The 13228-nt window shown below is 40.1% G+C and overlaps 1 protein-coding gene across 2 annotated transcripts in view; it reads left to right on the forward strand.

Moving 5' to 3' along the window:
- The window catches only part of TG (thyroglobulin), a 249246-nt gene that overhangs the window by 69911 nt on the left and 166107 nt on the right, over nt 1–13228 (forward strand). For both annotated transcript variants that reach the window (XM_056522788.1, XM_056522789.1), the window contains exons 26-31: nt 3990–4069; nt 4592–4735; nt 6489–6557; nt 11310–11441; nt 11585–11749; nt 12883–13084. In XM_056522788.1, the coding sequence (XP_056378763.1) occupies nt 3990–4069; nt 4592–4735; nt 6489–6557; nt 11310–11441; nt 11585–11749; nt 12883–13084 (792 nt within the window). The remainder of the gene's footprint in view (nt 1–3989; nt 4070–4591; nt 4736–6488; nt 6558–11309; nt 11442–11584; nt 11750–12882; nt 13085–13228) is intronic.

Here is a 13228-nt window from a genome sequence, read left to right on the forward strand (position 1 = left end):
CCTCCAGCTGTTGCAAACCTACAGCTCCCAGCATGGAAACACACTATTTGGAAGCAATTTTTTTTCCTAATCAACTGGTGCCACAAAGTTATACATATTTATAAATTACTTCTATTTAAAAATCTTAATCCCTCCAGTACCTATCAGCTGCTGTATGCTCCAAAGGAAGTTGTGTAGTTCTTTCCAGTCTGATCACAGTGCTCTCTGCTGACACCTCTGTCCGTGTCAGGAACTGTCCAGAGCAGGAGAGGTTTGCTATGGGGATTTGCTCCTACTCTGGACAGTTCCTGAAACAGACAGAGGTGGCAGCAGAGAGCACTGTGGTCAGGTTGGAAATATACAAGAAAAAAGAAAGAAGAAAGATAGCCGGCACAACAGCCTAATACACGAGTGCACACTGCCATGGCATCAGAGTATACAAAAAAAGAGGATTGCAGCAGCACACATTGGTCAACAAAATTGAGGCTCTTAGCGCACTTTTTGATCAAAACGTGTCCCCATCCACCACGGGGAGGTGGCCTCATTTAGGATGGAACCCTAGCACAAATTCTGAGCCTAACACTCAACTATCCACTCACCTCTGCTGGGCATATATATATATATATATATATATATATATATATATATATATATATACATATAATCTGCTGGGCATATAGCCTCTGACTGGGTGACATGCTGGATCCATTTAAAACTCCGCCTGTCTTTTTTTGTATACTCTGATGCCATGGCAGTGTGCACCCCTGTATTAGGCTGTTGTGCCGGCTATCTTTCTTTTTTCTTGTATGTACAATTCAGGGGGTAATGGCACCCTGTTTAGCTGTGCACCCCTCCCCCTTTCTCACAGGTGGAGTTTTAAATGGATCCAGCATGTCACCCAGTCAGAGGCTATATACCCAGCAGATTATATGTATATATATATATATATATATATATATATATATATATATATATGCCCAGCAGAGGTGAGTGGATAGTTGAGTGTTAGGCTCAGAATTTGTGCTAGGTTCCCATCCTAAATGAGGCCACCTCCCCGTGGTGGATGGGGGACACGTTTTGATCAAAAAGTGCGCTAAGATCCTCAATTTTTTTGACCAATGTGTGCTGCTGCAATCCTCTTTTTTTTAAATATATATATATACCGTATTTATCGGGGTATACCACGCACCGGCCTATAACACGCACCCTCATTTTACCAAGGATATTTGGGTAAAAAAAAATTTCTACCCAAATATCCATGATAAAATGAGGGTGCGTGTGTGCGCGTGTATACCCCGATATACCCCCAGGAAAGGCAGGGGGAGAGAGGCCGTCGCTGCCCGCTTCTCTCCCCCTGCCTTTCCTGGGGTCTAGAGCGCTGCTGTCGGCCCTTTTCACCCCCTGGATATCGGCGCCGCTGCCCGTTCTGTCCCCCTGACTATCGGTGCCGGCGCCGATAGCCAGGGGGAGAGAAGCGGCCCCGTTGCCTCCCCCCATCCCCGGTGGCATAATTACCTGAGTCGGGTCCGCGCTGCTCCAGGCCTCCGTCGTGCGTCCCCAGCGTCGTTGCTATGCACGGCGCGGCGCTCTGACGTCATGCGCCGCGCCGTTCAGCGCATAGCAATGACGCCGGGGACGCACGACGGAGGCCTGGAGCAGCGGAGCAGCGCGGACCCGACTCAGGTAATTATGCCACCGGGGATGGGGGGAGGCAACGGGGCAGCGGCGCCGGCAATGGGTGCCGCTGCCCCTTCTCTCCCCCTGGCTGTCGGTGCCGCTTCTCTCTCCCTGGCTATCGGCGCCGGCACCGATAGTCAGGGGGACAGAACGGGCAGCGGCGCCGATAACCAGGGGGTGAAAAGGGCCGACAGCAGCGCTCTAGACCCCAGGAAAGGCAGGGGGAGAGAAGCGGGCAGCGACGGCCTCTCTCCCCCTGCCTTTCCTGGGGGTATATCGGCGTATAACACGCACACAGACTTTAGGCTAAAAATTTTAGCCTATAAATACGGAATATATATATATATATATATATATATATATATATATATATCTATATATAAAATATACATACATACATATCTGCTTTCAGGTGATTCCACAAACATAACACCTGAACTATCCTGACAATAGTGAATTAAATCAGGATGTGGTAGGGTTATGATCATCCTTAAAGGGGTACTCCACCCCTAGACATCTTATCCCCTATCCAAAAGATAGGGGATAAGATGTACGATCGCTGGGGTCCTGCTGCTGGGGACCCCCGCGATCTTGCTGCGGAACCCCAGACATCCGGTGCACGGAGCAAACATCACGCCCCCTTCCATAGACTTGCGTTGAGGGGTTGTGGTCGTGATGTCACAAGCCTCAGGTGATGCACCCGACACTCTAAAGGAACGCCAAGTGCAGCAGGGAGATCGCGGGGGTCCCCAGCGGCGGGACCCCTGAGATCAGACATCTTGTCCCCTATCCTTTGGAAAGGGAATAAGATGTCTAGGGGCGGAGTGCCACTTTAACGTCCTCCAATTCTTTGGCCTCTTTCTTCTCCTACAAGCTCAAAATCTTGTATTGTCCACATTGATCTGTAATACTTCTACAGCATCTTTACCATTGGATTTAGGGCATCTTAGTCTCTGCAACCTATGGCGACTGCTATGAGCACATTTATAGGTATTTACAATGGTAGGAGACAGCGACTGCCCTTTTACATTTTGGATAGTGATGGGGACCACAGACATTACTAGTAAAGCAACACCCTCAGCCAAGATGTCTCCACTATGGACAATGCCCCCTTGTTAAGAGGGTCCTCTGACAATAATTACACAGTGTCCCCCTGCTGGGACCTTCAATGATCAGCTGTAATCTGCAGAAAGGAGAAAGTATTCAGTTTCCCTGCAGCGCCACCACATGGGAAAAATAAGCATTACATAGTGTCTATTCATATCAATGGGTTTTCTAGGATAGGACAGGTCCTCCAGAATGAGAGACGCTCTTTGTAGCCACTCTCCATTCTGGCCAAGAGAGGAGGATAATGGATAGTGTTGAGCAAATTTCTATCGCGAATATCAGCACTTCGCAATATTTAGATCATAGTGCTATATATTCGTAATGACGAATATTTTTTTTTCGCTTTTTTTTTCCCATGCGAATTTTCCATGCAAATTTTCACATGAAAAAAAGTGAACGAACATAGCGTATATGCGAATTTCGCGAACAAAGGATGAAAAATTGTTAATATATTTGCGAAATATCGAAAATTCGAATATGGCCCCTGCCGCTCATCACTAATCGTAAATAGAGGACCCCTTCTATTAAAGGGGTACTCCACTGAAAAACATTTTTTTTTAAATCAACTGGTGCCAGAAAGTTAAACAGATTTGTAAATTACTTCTATTTTAAAATCTTAACCCTTCCAGTACTTATAAGCTGCTGTATGCTCCACAGGAAGTTCTTTTCTTTTTGAATTTATTTTCTGTGTGATCACAGTGCTTTCTGCTGACACCTCTGTCCATGTCAGGAACTGTCCAGAGTAGGAGTATATCCCTCATAGCAAACCTCTCCTGTTCCGGGCAGTTCCAAAAATGGACAGAGGTGTCAGCAGAGAGCACTGTGGTCAGACAAAAAGGAAATTCAAAATGAAAAGAACTTCCTGTGGAACATACAGCAGCTGATAAGTACTGGAAGGGCTAAGATTTTTAAATCAAAGTAATTTACAAATCTGTTTAACTTTCTGGCACCAGTTGATCTAAAAAATATATATTTTCCAGTGGAGTACTCCTTTAAAGTATTTCTCTGCCGTGGCCCCAGACCCACAAATGATCAGTACTGATCACTACTCTGACTTTGCCTAAGGTCCCCTCTTAGAAATGTGGTAATAATGTGAAGAATAGGGGGACAGGGTTGTAAATGTTAAATTATTTTTAATTTGTGTGTGTGTGTATATATATATATATATATATATATTTATATATATATATATATATATATATATATATATTTATATTTATTTTTAGATTTTTCCAGTGTGAGCTCCATTGTGATGCGGATCCTTGTTGTAAAGGATTTGGATACGTCCAACAAGCCGGGATACAAGGTAGGTGGGCAAACTCTTTCTAGTGCAGTGTTTCCCAACCTGCGTGTCTCCAGCTGTTGCCAAACTACAACTCCCAGCATGCCCGGACAGCCTTTGGCTGTCCGGGCATGCTGGGTGTTGTAGTTTGGCAACAGCTGGAGGCACCCTGGTTGGGAAACACTGTTCTAGTGTCATGTGAAGTCTCTACACATCTTTATGATGTTCTCCTTCTCCTTTGGTTCCACCACTACAGTCCTCTCTGTAGTCACCCTAACCCCCCCTGCCCTTCATCTTGTTGTCCTGCAGGGGGGGTTATAGATCCTGTCAGTATATGGAATAAGGGGGATAATTCTCTTCCTCCGCCTGTCCTTCCCTTTCCCCAGTTGACACAGATCTCATCTACTGTTTCTGAGAGATGAAACTCAATAGAAAATGTTTTCCATAATAATTTGACCACTAGGAGGCAGTGACATCTTGTATGAATACACATCCCCTTAGACATAATTTGTGACTATACACTGAAGACCACACTTTTATTTCCAGGGGCGGAAAGGATTTGTTTACTGGTCTCCAGTCTTGGGGTTCAGTCCTGTGCGGATAAAGATGGCGACTCTTGGCGTGTTTCCAACTGCACTTTACCCAGCAAGGGGATGGAGGCTTTGCCATTTGGATGGTACCAGAAGCCAGGTAACTATGAAACTGATTATGTATATCTTAAAGGGGTATTCCGGTGTCAGAAATTGTATTTAAAGGGGTACTCCACTGCTCCGAACATTGGGTGCGGACTGCGGGGGTCGTGATGTCATGCCAAGCCCCCACATGATGTCACGCCATGCCACGCCCCCTCAATGCAAGTCTACAGCAGTCATGCCTCCTCCCATAGACTTGCATTGAGGGGGAATGGCGTGACGTCACGAGGGGCACGATGTGATGTCACGACCCCCCGCAGCCAGCGTTCTGAACTAAATGTTCTGAACACTGGGACAATGGAATACTCTTTTAAATAAGACTATCACCCTAAGATATATAACTTACTTGGTGTGGTCTCTGCAGGTCCCGAATTTCCCCCCTCTCCTGACAAGAAGTTGTGTAGTCCTCTAATTGTCAGTATGGTATTGTCTATGCAGCTCCCTCGACTCCTCCCTATCTCCTGGCAGGAAATTGTGTAGTCCTCTAATTGTCAGTATGGTGTTGTCTCTGCAGCTCCCTGACTGCTTCATCTCTCCTGACAGGAAGTTGTGTAGTCATCCCATTGTTAGTGGGTTGCTGTCTCAGCAGCTCCACGGCTCCTCACTCTCCCCTGACAGGAAGTTGTGTAGTCCTTTCCTTTTCAGCATTGTGTTGTCTCATGAACTTCCCAGATCCTCCCTCTCTAGCAAGAAAACACATGATTCTCTGCTGTTTCCGGAGTTGGACAGCTCTGGGCAGGGAACTGGGAGGAGTGCCGTGGGAGGGGAGTCGGTAGGTGGGAGGGCTGTGATGAAATGCTGAGGGGAAGCAATTAGGGTGGCCACCTGGCCGGTATTTTACCAGCACAGCTGGTATTTTGCCACTATTATCCAACCAATCCTCCAACTCCCGGAATGTTGCACCATGTACTATATCAGTGTTTCCCAACCAGCAGTTCCCCCAGCTGTTGCAAAACTACAACTCCCAGCAAGAGAGAAATAACCTAAACACACACACAAACACTGAACCGAAGTCAATGAGCCGAGTCAAATCCAGGAGGGAACAGAGTACAATAACAGAGAGCCAAAGGGTAGTCAAAAGCCAAGCCAGAAAAGTAACAGAATCAGAAAGACAATAAGTACAGAGGTAGCTAGTTTTAGTCACAAGAACTTTCACAGGCAAGGCATAACTGAGAAAGACTGCCTTATATATGTATCCCTGTGCTGCTAGCAGGAAGGTTCTAATTGGCTCACAAGCTGAACCACACCCAGAGTACAGAGGCATTGTTCCAGCAACAGAATAAGCAACAGAGCTAGAAAGAATTAACCCTACGGCTTCTGGCGGAGCCAGTCATCACAACAGTATTAGTGTATGGTATGCAGCAAATGGCTGTCATATAACACAGGGCACCGTATGACAATAGTTATTAAAGAACTATACGCAATATGGCATTATAAATGTGTCAAATCACTGGGACAGACTTTTCGGTTATTAAAGGGAATGTATCACCTCAATTTGTTTTTACTATCAGAGGGGGTTGATAAATTTGGAGCAGCCAACAGCTGTCTGGGCACGCTGGTGGTTGTAGTTTTGCAACAGCGGAGTACCCCTTTAATGTTATATCATGCATTATAACTGAAATGGCTACATGAATGCTTATACTATGTTATATCTCTGCTCTCTCTTCTTGCTGATTCTGGAATATATATTTCTTCAACAACAAATGTCAGATCAAAAGAACGATACAGTAACTTTATTTTCCTATACGCAGGTCACCAGAAAACGATGGCCCCAGCACTGTGCCCCTCCACTGATATCTTTTCTAATGCAGAACCAGAAGGTAAAATATAGTATAATAAAATACATGTTATATGGACATTTCATACAACAGACATTCAACCCATGTTCAAAGCATAGATGAAAGGAACAAAGGAGCTCAGATATTGGTGCCCCTGTATATAACTCCTTGTATATAGGAGCAGTATTATATTAGTTATATTCTTGTATATAGGAGCAGTATTATAGTAGTTATATTCTTGTATATAGGGGCAGTATTATAGTAGTTATATTCTTGTACATAGGAGCAGTATTATAGTAGTTATATTCTTGTATATAGGATACAGTATTATAGTAGTTATATTCTTGTACATAGGAGCAGTATTATAGTAGTTATATTCTTGTATATAGGATACAGTATTATAGTAGTTATATTCTTGTATATAGGAGCAGTATTATAGTAGTTATATTCTTGTATATAGGAGCAGTATTATAGTAGTTATATTCTGGTATATAGGAGCAGTATTATAGTAGTTATATTCTTGTATATAGGAGCAGTATTATAGTAGTTATATTCTTGTATATAGGAGCAGTATTATAGTAGTTATATTCTTGTATATAGGAGCAGTATTATAGTAGTTATATTCTTGTATATAGGAGCAGTATTATAGTAGTTATATTCTTGTATATAGGAGGCAGTATTATAGTAGTTATATTCTTGTATATAGGAGCAGTATTATAGTAGTTATATTCTTGTATATAGGAGCAGTATTATAGTAGTTATATTCTTGTATATATGAGCAGTATTATAGTAGTTATATTCCTGTATATAGAAGCAGTATTATAGTAGTTATATTCTTGTATATAGGAGCAGTATTATAGTAGTTATATTCTTGTATATAGGAGCAGTATTATAGTAGTTATATTCTTGTATATAGGAGGCAGTATTATAGTAGTTATATTCTTGTATATAGGAGCAGTATTATAGTAGTTATATTCTTGTATATAGGAGACAGTATTATAGTAGTTATATTCTTGTATATAGGAGCAGTATTATAGTAATTATATTCTTGTATATAGGAGTAGTATTATAGTAGTTATATTCTTGTATATAGGAGCAGTATTATAGCAGTTATATTCTTGTATATAGGGAGCAGTATTATAGTAGTTATATTCTTGTATATAGGAGGCAGCATTATAGTAGTTATATTCTTGTATATAGGAAGCAGTATTATAGTAGTTATATTCTTGTACATATGAGCAGTATTATAGTAGTTTTATTCTTGTATATAGGAGCAGTATTATAGTAGGTATATTCTTGTATATAGGAGCAGTATTATAGTAGTTATATTCTTGTATATAGGATACAGTATTATAGTAGTTATATTCTTGTACATAGGAGCAGTATTATAGTAGTTATATTCTTGTATATAGGATACAGTATTATAGTAGTTATATTCTTGTATATAGGAGCAGTATTATAGTAGTTATATTCTTGTATATAGGAGCAGTATTATAGTAGTTATATTCCTGTATATAGAAGCAGTATTATAGTAGTTATATTCTTGTATATAGGAGCAGTATTATAGTAGTTATATTCTTGTATATAGGAGCAGTATTATAGTAGTTATATTCTTGTATATAGGAGGCAGTATTATAGTAGTTATATTCTTGTATATAGGAGCAGTATTATAGTAGTTATATTCTTGTATATAGGAGGCAGTATTATAGTAGTTATATTCTTGTATATAGGAGCAGTATTATAGTAATTATATTCTTGTATATAGGAGCAGTATTATAGTAGTTATATTCTTGTATATAGGAGCAGTATTATAGCAGTTATATTCTTGTATATAGGGAGCAGTATTATAGTAGTTATATTCTTGTATATAGGAGGCAGCATTATAGTAGTTATATTCTTGTATATAGGAAGCAGTATTATAGTAGTTATATTCTTGTACATAGGAGCAGTATTATAGTAGTTTTATTCTTGTATATAGGAGCAGTATTATAGTAGGTATATTCTTGTATATAGGAGCAGTATTATAGTAGTTATATTCTTGTATATAGGATACAGTATTATAGTAGTTATATTCTTGTACATAGGAGCAGTATTATAGTAGTTATATTCTTGTATATAGGATACAGTATTATAGTAGTTATATTCTTGTATATAGGAGCAGTATTATAGTAGTTATATTGTTGTATATAGGAGCAGTATTATAGTAGTTATATTCTGGTATATAGGAGCAGTATTATAGTAGTTATATTCTTGTATATAGGAGCAGTATTATAGTAGTTATATTCTTGTATATAGGAGCAGTATTATAGTAGGTATATTCTTGTATATAGGAGCAGTATTATAGTAGTTATATTCTTGTATATAGGAGCAGTATTTTAGTAGTTATATTCTTGTATATAGGAGGCAGTATTATAGTAGTTATATTCTTGTATATAGGAGCAGTATTATAGTAGTTATATTCTTGTATATAGGAGCAGTATTATAGTAGTTATATTCTTGTATATATGAGCAGTATTATAGTAGTTATATTCCTGTATATAGAAGCAGTATTATAGTAGTTATATTCTTGTATATAGGAGCAGTATTATAGTAGTTATATTCTTGTATATAGTAGCAGTATTATAGTAGTTATATTCTTGTATATAGGAGGCAGTATTATAGTAGTTATATTCTTGTATATAGGAGCAGTATTATAGTAGTTATATTCTTGTACATAGGAGCAGTATTATAGTAGTTTTATTCTTGTATATAGGAGCAGTATTATAGTAGTTATATTCTTGTATATAGGAGGCAGCATTATAGTAGTTATATTCTTGTATATAGGAAGCAGTATTATAGTAGTTATATTCTTGTACATAGGAGCAGTATTATAGTAGTTTTATTCTTGTATATAGGAGCAGTATTATAGTAGGTATATTCTTGTATATAGGAGCAGTATTATAGTAGTTATAGTCTTGTATATAGGAGCAGTATTATAGTAATTATATTCTTGTATATAGGAGCAGTATTATAGTAGGTATATTCTTGTATATAGGAGGCAGTATTATAGTAGTTATATTCTTGTATATAGGGAGACAGTATTATAGTAGTTATATTCTTGTATATCGGGAGACAGTATTATAGTAGTTATATTCTTGTATATCGGGAGACAGTATTATAGTAGTTATATTCTTGTATATAGGGAGACAGTATTATAGTAGTTATATTCTTGTATATCGGGAGACAGTATAATAGTTGTTATATTCTTGTATAGAGGGGACAGTATTATATTTAGGAATCTACCTTACAATGTCCAAGGACATCATTGTGTAACTTATTTTTTGCAATCATCATATAAATGATCTTGACCTTGTCTTTGTGGACTGTAATGAGGAGGTGCAGACATCTGTTCTCACCCCCCTCTTCAGTCACAGAGGGCTCCGCACCTATAAACAGCGTGCGCCAGTCTATAATTCAGCGGAAGAGCAGCATAAAGCCGCTGACAGTTATAGTTTTGTTATTCTTCATCTTCTGTCATTATGGTCCCTAAATGATACCTTTGTGAATATTTTCGGACAAGTACACATGTTTAGCCACCAGATGCCGTTTCCACTTTACCCTTGATGTTTTATTGACACAGCTGCAGCCGGACCACAAGTGACCCCGAGTCCAGGACAATAGTGATCTAAATGGATTGTAAACTAGGCCGAAAAATGGAAGAACGGAAAACTGTGCAGGATCTATATAGTGTAACATATTATATAATGGCCCAATGCACAATGCTGCACTATTAGATTAGGGATACATGTTTATTGTAGAGAGAACAGAAAAAGCTGCATGTACAAAACCAAGAGTAAAACCTTTAAAATCAATATATCCTGTATATTACTCCAGAGCTGGACTCACTATTCTGCTGGTGAGGTCACTGTGTACATACATTACATTACTTATCTTGTACTGAACCTGAGTTATATCCTGTATTATACTCCAGAGCTACACTCACTATTCTGCTGGTGAGGTCACTGTGTACATACATTACATTACTTATCCTGTACTGATCCTGGGTTATATCCTGTATTATACTCCAGAGCTGTACTCACTATTCTGCTGGTGAGGTCACTGTGTACATACATTACATTACTTATCCTGTACTGAACCTGAGTTATATCCTGTATTATACTCCAGAGCTGTACTCACTATTCTGCTGGTGAGGTCACTGTGTACATACATTACATTACTTATCCTGTACTGATCCTGGGTTATATCCTGTATTATACTCCAGAGCTGCACTCACTATTCTGCTGGTGAGGTCACTGTGTACATACATTACATTACTTATCCTGTACTGATCCTGAGTTATATCCTGTATTATACCCCAGAGCTGTACTCACTATTCTGCTGGTGAGGTCACTGTATACATACATTACATTACTTATCCTGTACTGATCCTGGGTTATATCCTGTATTATACTCCAGAGCTGCACTCACTATTCTGCTGGTGAGGTCACTTTGTACATACATCACATTACTTATCCTGTACTGATCCTGAGTTATATCCTGTATTATACTCCAGAGCTACACTCACTATTCTGCTGGTAAGGTCACTGTGTACATACATTACATTACTTATCCTGTACTGATCCTGAGTTTATATCCTGTATTATACTCCAGAGCTGCACTCACTATTCTGCTGGTGAGGTCACTGTGTACCTGTGTGATCAGAGAACCAATTATTCTAAATGTGAGCACTTTTATATTATGTTATATACATATATGAATTTAAAAAATATGTATTTATTTTGTGTCACTCTACAGTATCTATGGATGACTGGATCACCCTGGACGCTTCCTCCGTTCTCCTTGATACTTCTCTCTCTAAATACGACGCGGTACAGATCGACCTGAATTCAGCGACGATCCCTTCAGCCCAGCGCCATTGCCTATCAGGTAAAATGTATCACTGACGTTTAAACCTATGAAGCCTTTATAGCTTATCCTAACTTATATTATCTGCCGGTGGAATTATAATATATGATGTTTTGTGCATGTAATTGTAATATATGTGTATTATATCTCTCATTACACCTTAGTATGTGACGGGGCCACGTCCTGCATTACCACAGCGATCAGTGTTCAGCAAACAGCCATGAAATGTACGTTTTATCCAGAAACACAGACCTGTTCCTATAGTCTGAGGGGTCCTCGCTGTCAACTTATGGTCAGAGAGCCGGCGACCTTCATCTACAGAAAGAAAGGTACGGTAAATAGTGAACGTATATGCTCAAGTGCACATTGACAAGAGGTGGTCTGCACATCTTCAGCAGGTTAGCCATAGAACAGCCTTGACATCCAGTATCACACTGGGTGTCCTAGTTGGGTCCTAGTTGTACGTAGCGGTGTACATTTTATTGCAATTATTTTGGGATTTAATTGTGGTGCTATGTGCGAACTATATGCCAGTTTTATACAGCTTTTTTCTCAGCTTTATGCACGATGGTGTACTATGATAGCATTAAAGGTTTGACTGTGCTACAGGGGCTGTAAACTTATTGTTGTTTATATTATAGTGTCTTTACCTTTGTTTGATGGCCGTTCTCATGTGATATTTGCCCTGATGGTTATCTTTAGCAACATACAAAATGAGTGTCATCTCTGGATTTTCCCATGTTGCAGTGCAGACCAAGACATTACATCACTAGTTAGGTGTTGAAAGGGAGCCTATCTGTGCTTCAATGGGTGGAGCGAACCCTGGGGGGGGGGGGGGGGCTGATCATTCCCCACAGGGCTGCATGGAATTGTAGCTTTAAGCACAGTATGCATGGAACGGAGCCTAGCTGTGCTGAAATGTATGGGGTGGCTGATGTGTGGGAGAGAGAAAAGTGACCTCACTCTTACAAACAAGGGATCCTGGGACATGTAGTTGGAGGGAGGGAACTCCAACAGTTATGGTGGACTCACAACACAGCTATTCAGCCCCGGATGCTTTCTAAGCATGTCCATTACTGTCTGGCTGAAAAATAGTAAAGTTACCTTATGTTGGATAACTCCTTTAAGGTGGTATAGAGCAGGCTCAGGAAATGAGACCACTTTATACATGGTGGGCGCCAGCTGTTGCCGCACCCATGATCAGCAGCCAGGATCAGAAATAACTTGGATCTCGCCCATTTGACCCCCTAGATGCAATGGATTGTGGCATTTTAACAGAAAGAAGGGAGAGGTCCTTAGCTTTGCATTTAACACCCAGGGCATTGTAGGTAGTGTGTCTGCAAATAATACTTGGCCCCTTTAAGAACCTGACTTGTAACGTGACTGGAGATTATTAGCCAAACCATAATCTCTCGGAAAAAGGAAGAGTCACCCATTTTTTCTGCAAATTCCTTTATTTCAGCTCCTGCACGTCCTGTGGCCTCACTGACCATTTCACAAGGCGACATTGTGGGAAAACCAGAATCCATTTCCATCGGTTCCAACATCAAGAATGTCAATCAGTTCCTGGGCATACCTTACGCAGCTCCCCCCACTGGAGAGAACCGTTTCCACCCCCCTCAGCCATATACTTGGACGGGCACATGGAATGCCACCTATATCAGGTGAGATAAAAGACCAAGGAAGTTGTCTGTACAGCCGCGGGTCTGCTCTTCGTATGTACAAATATTTGAGAAACACAAGTTCAATTTATTGTCATATTGGAAATAGTTTGTGGTTGATGTCACCAGAACTAAATTAAGACACTC

The sequence above is a fragment of the Hyla sarda genome, chromosome 5 (genome assembly GCF_029499605.1).
Source record: "Hyla sarda isolate aHylSar1 chromosome 5, aHylSar1.hap1, whole genome shotgun sequence".
In the NCBI taxonomy this organism is placed as follows: domain Eukaryota; kingdom Metazoa; phylum Chordata; class Amphibia; order Anura; family Hylidae; genus Hyla; species Hyla sarda.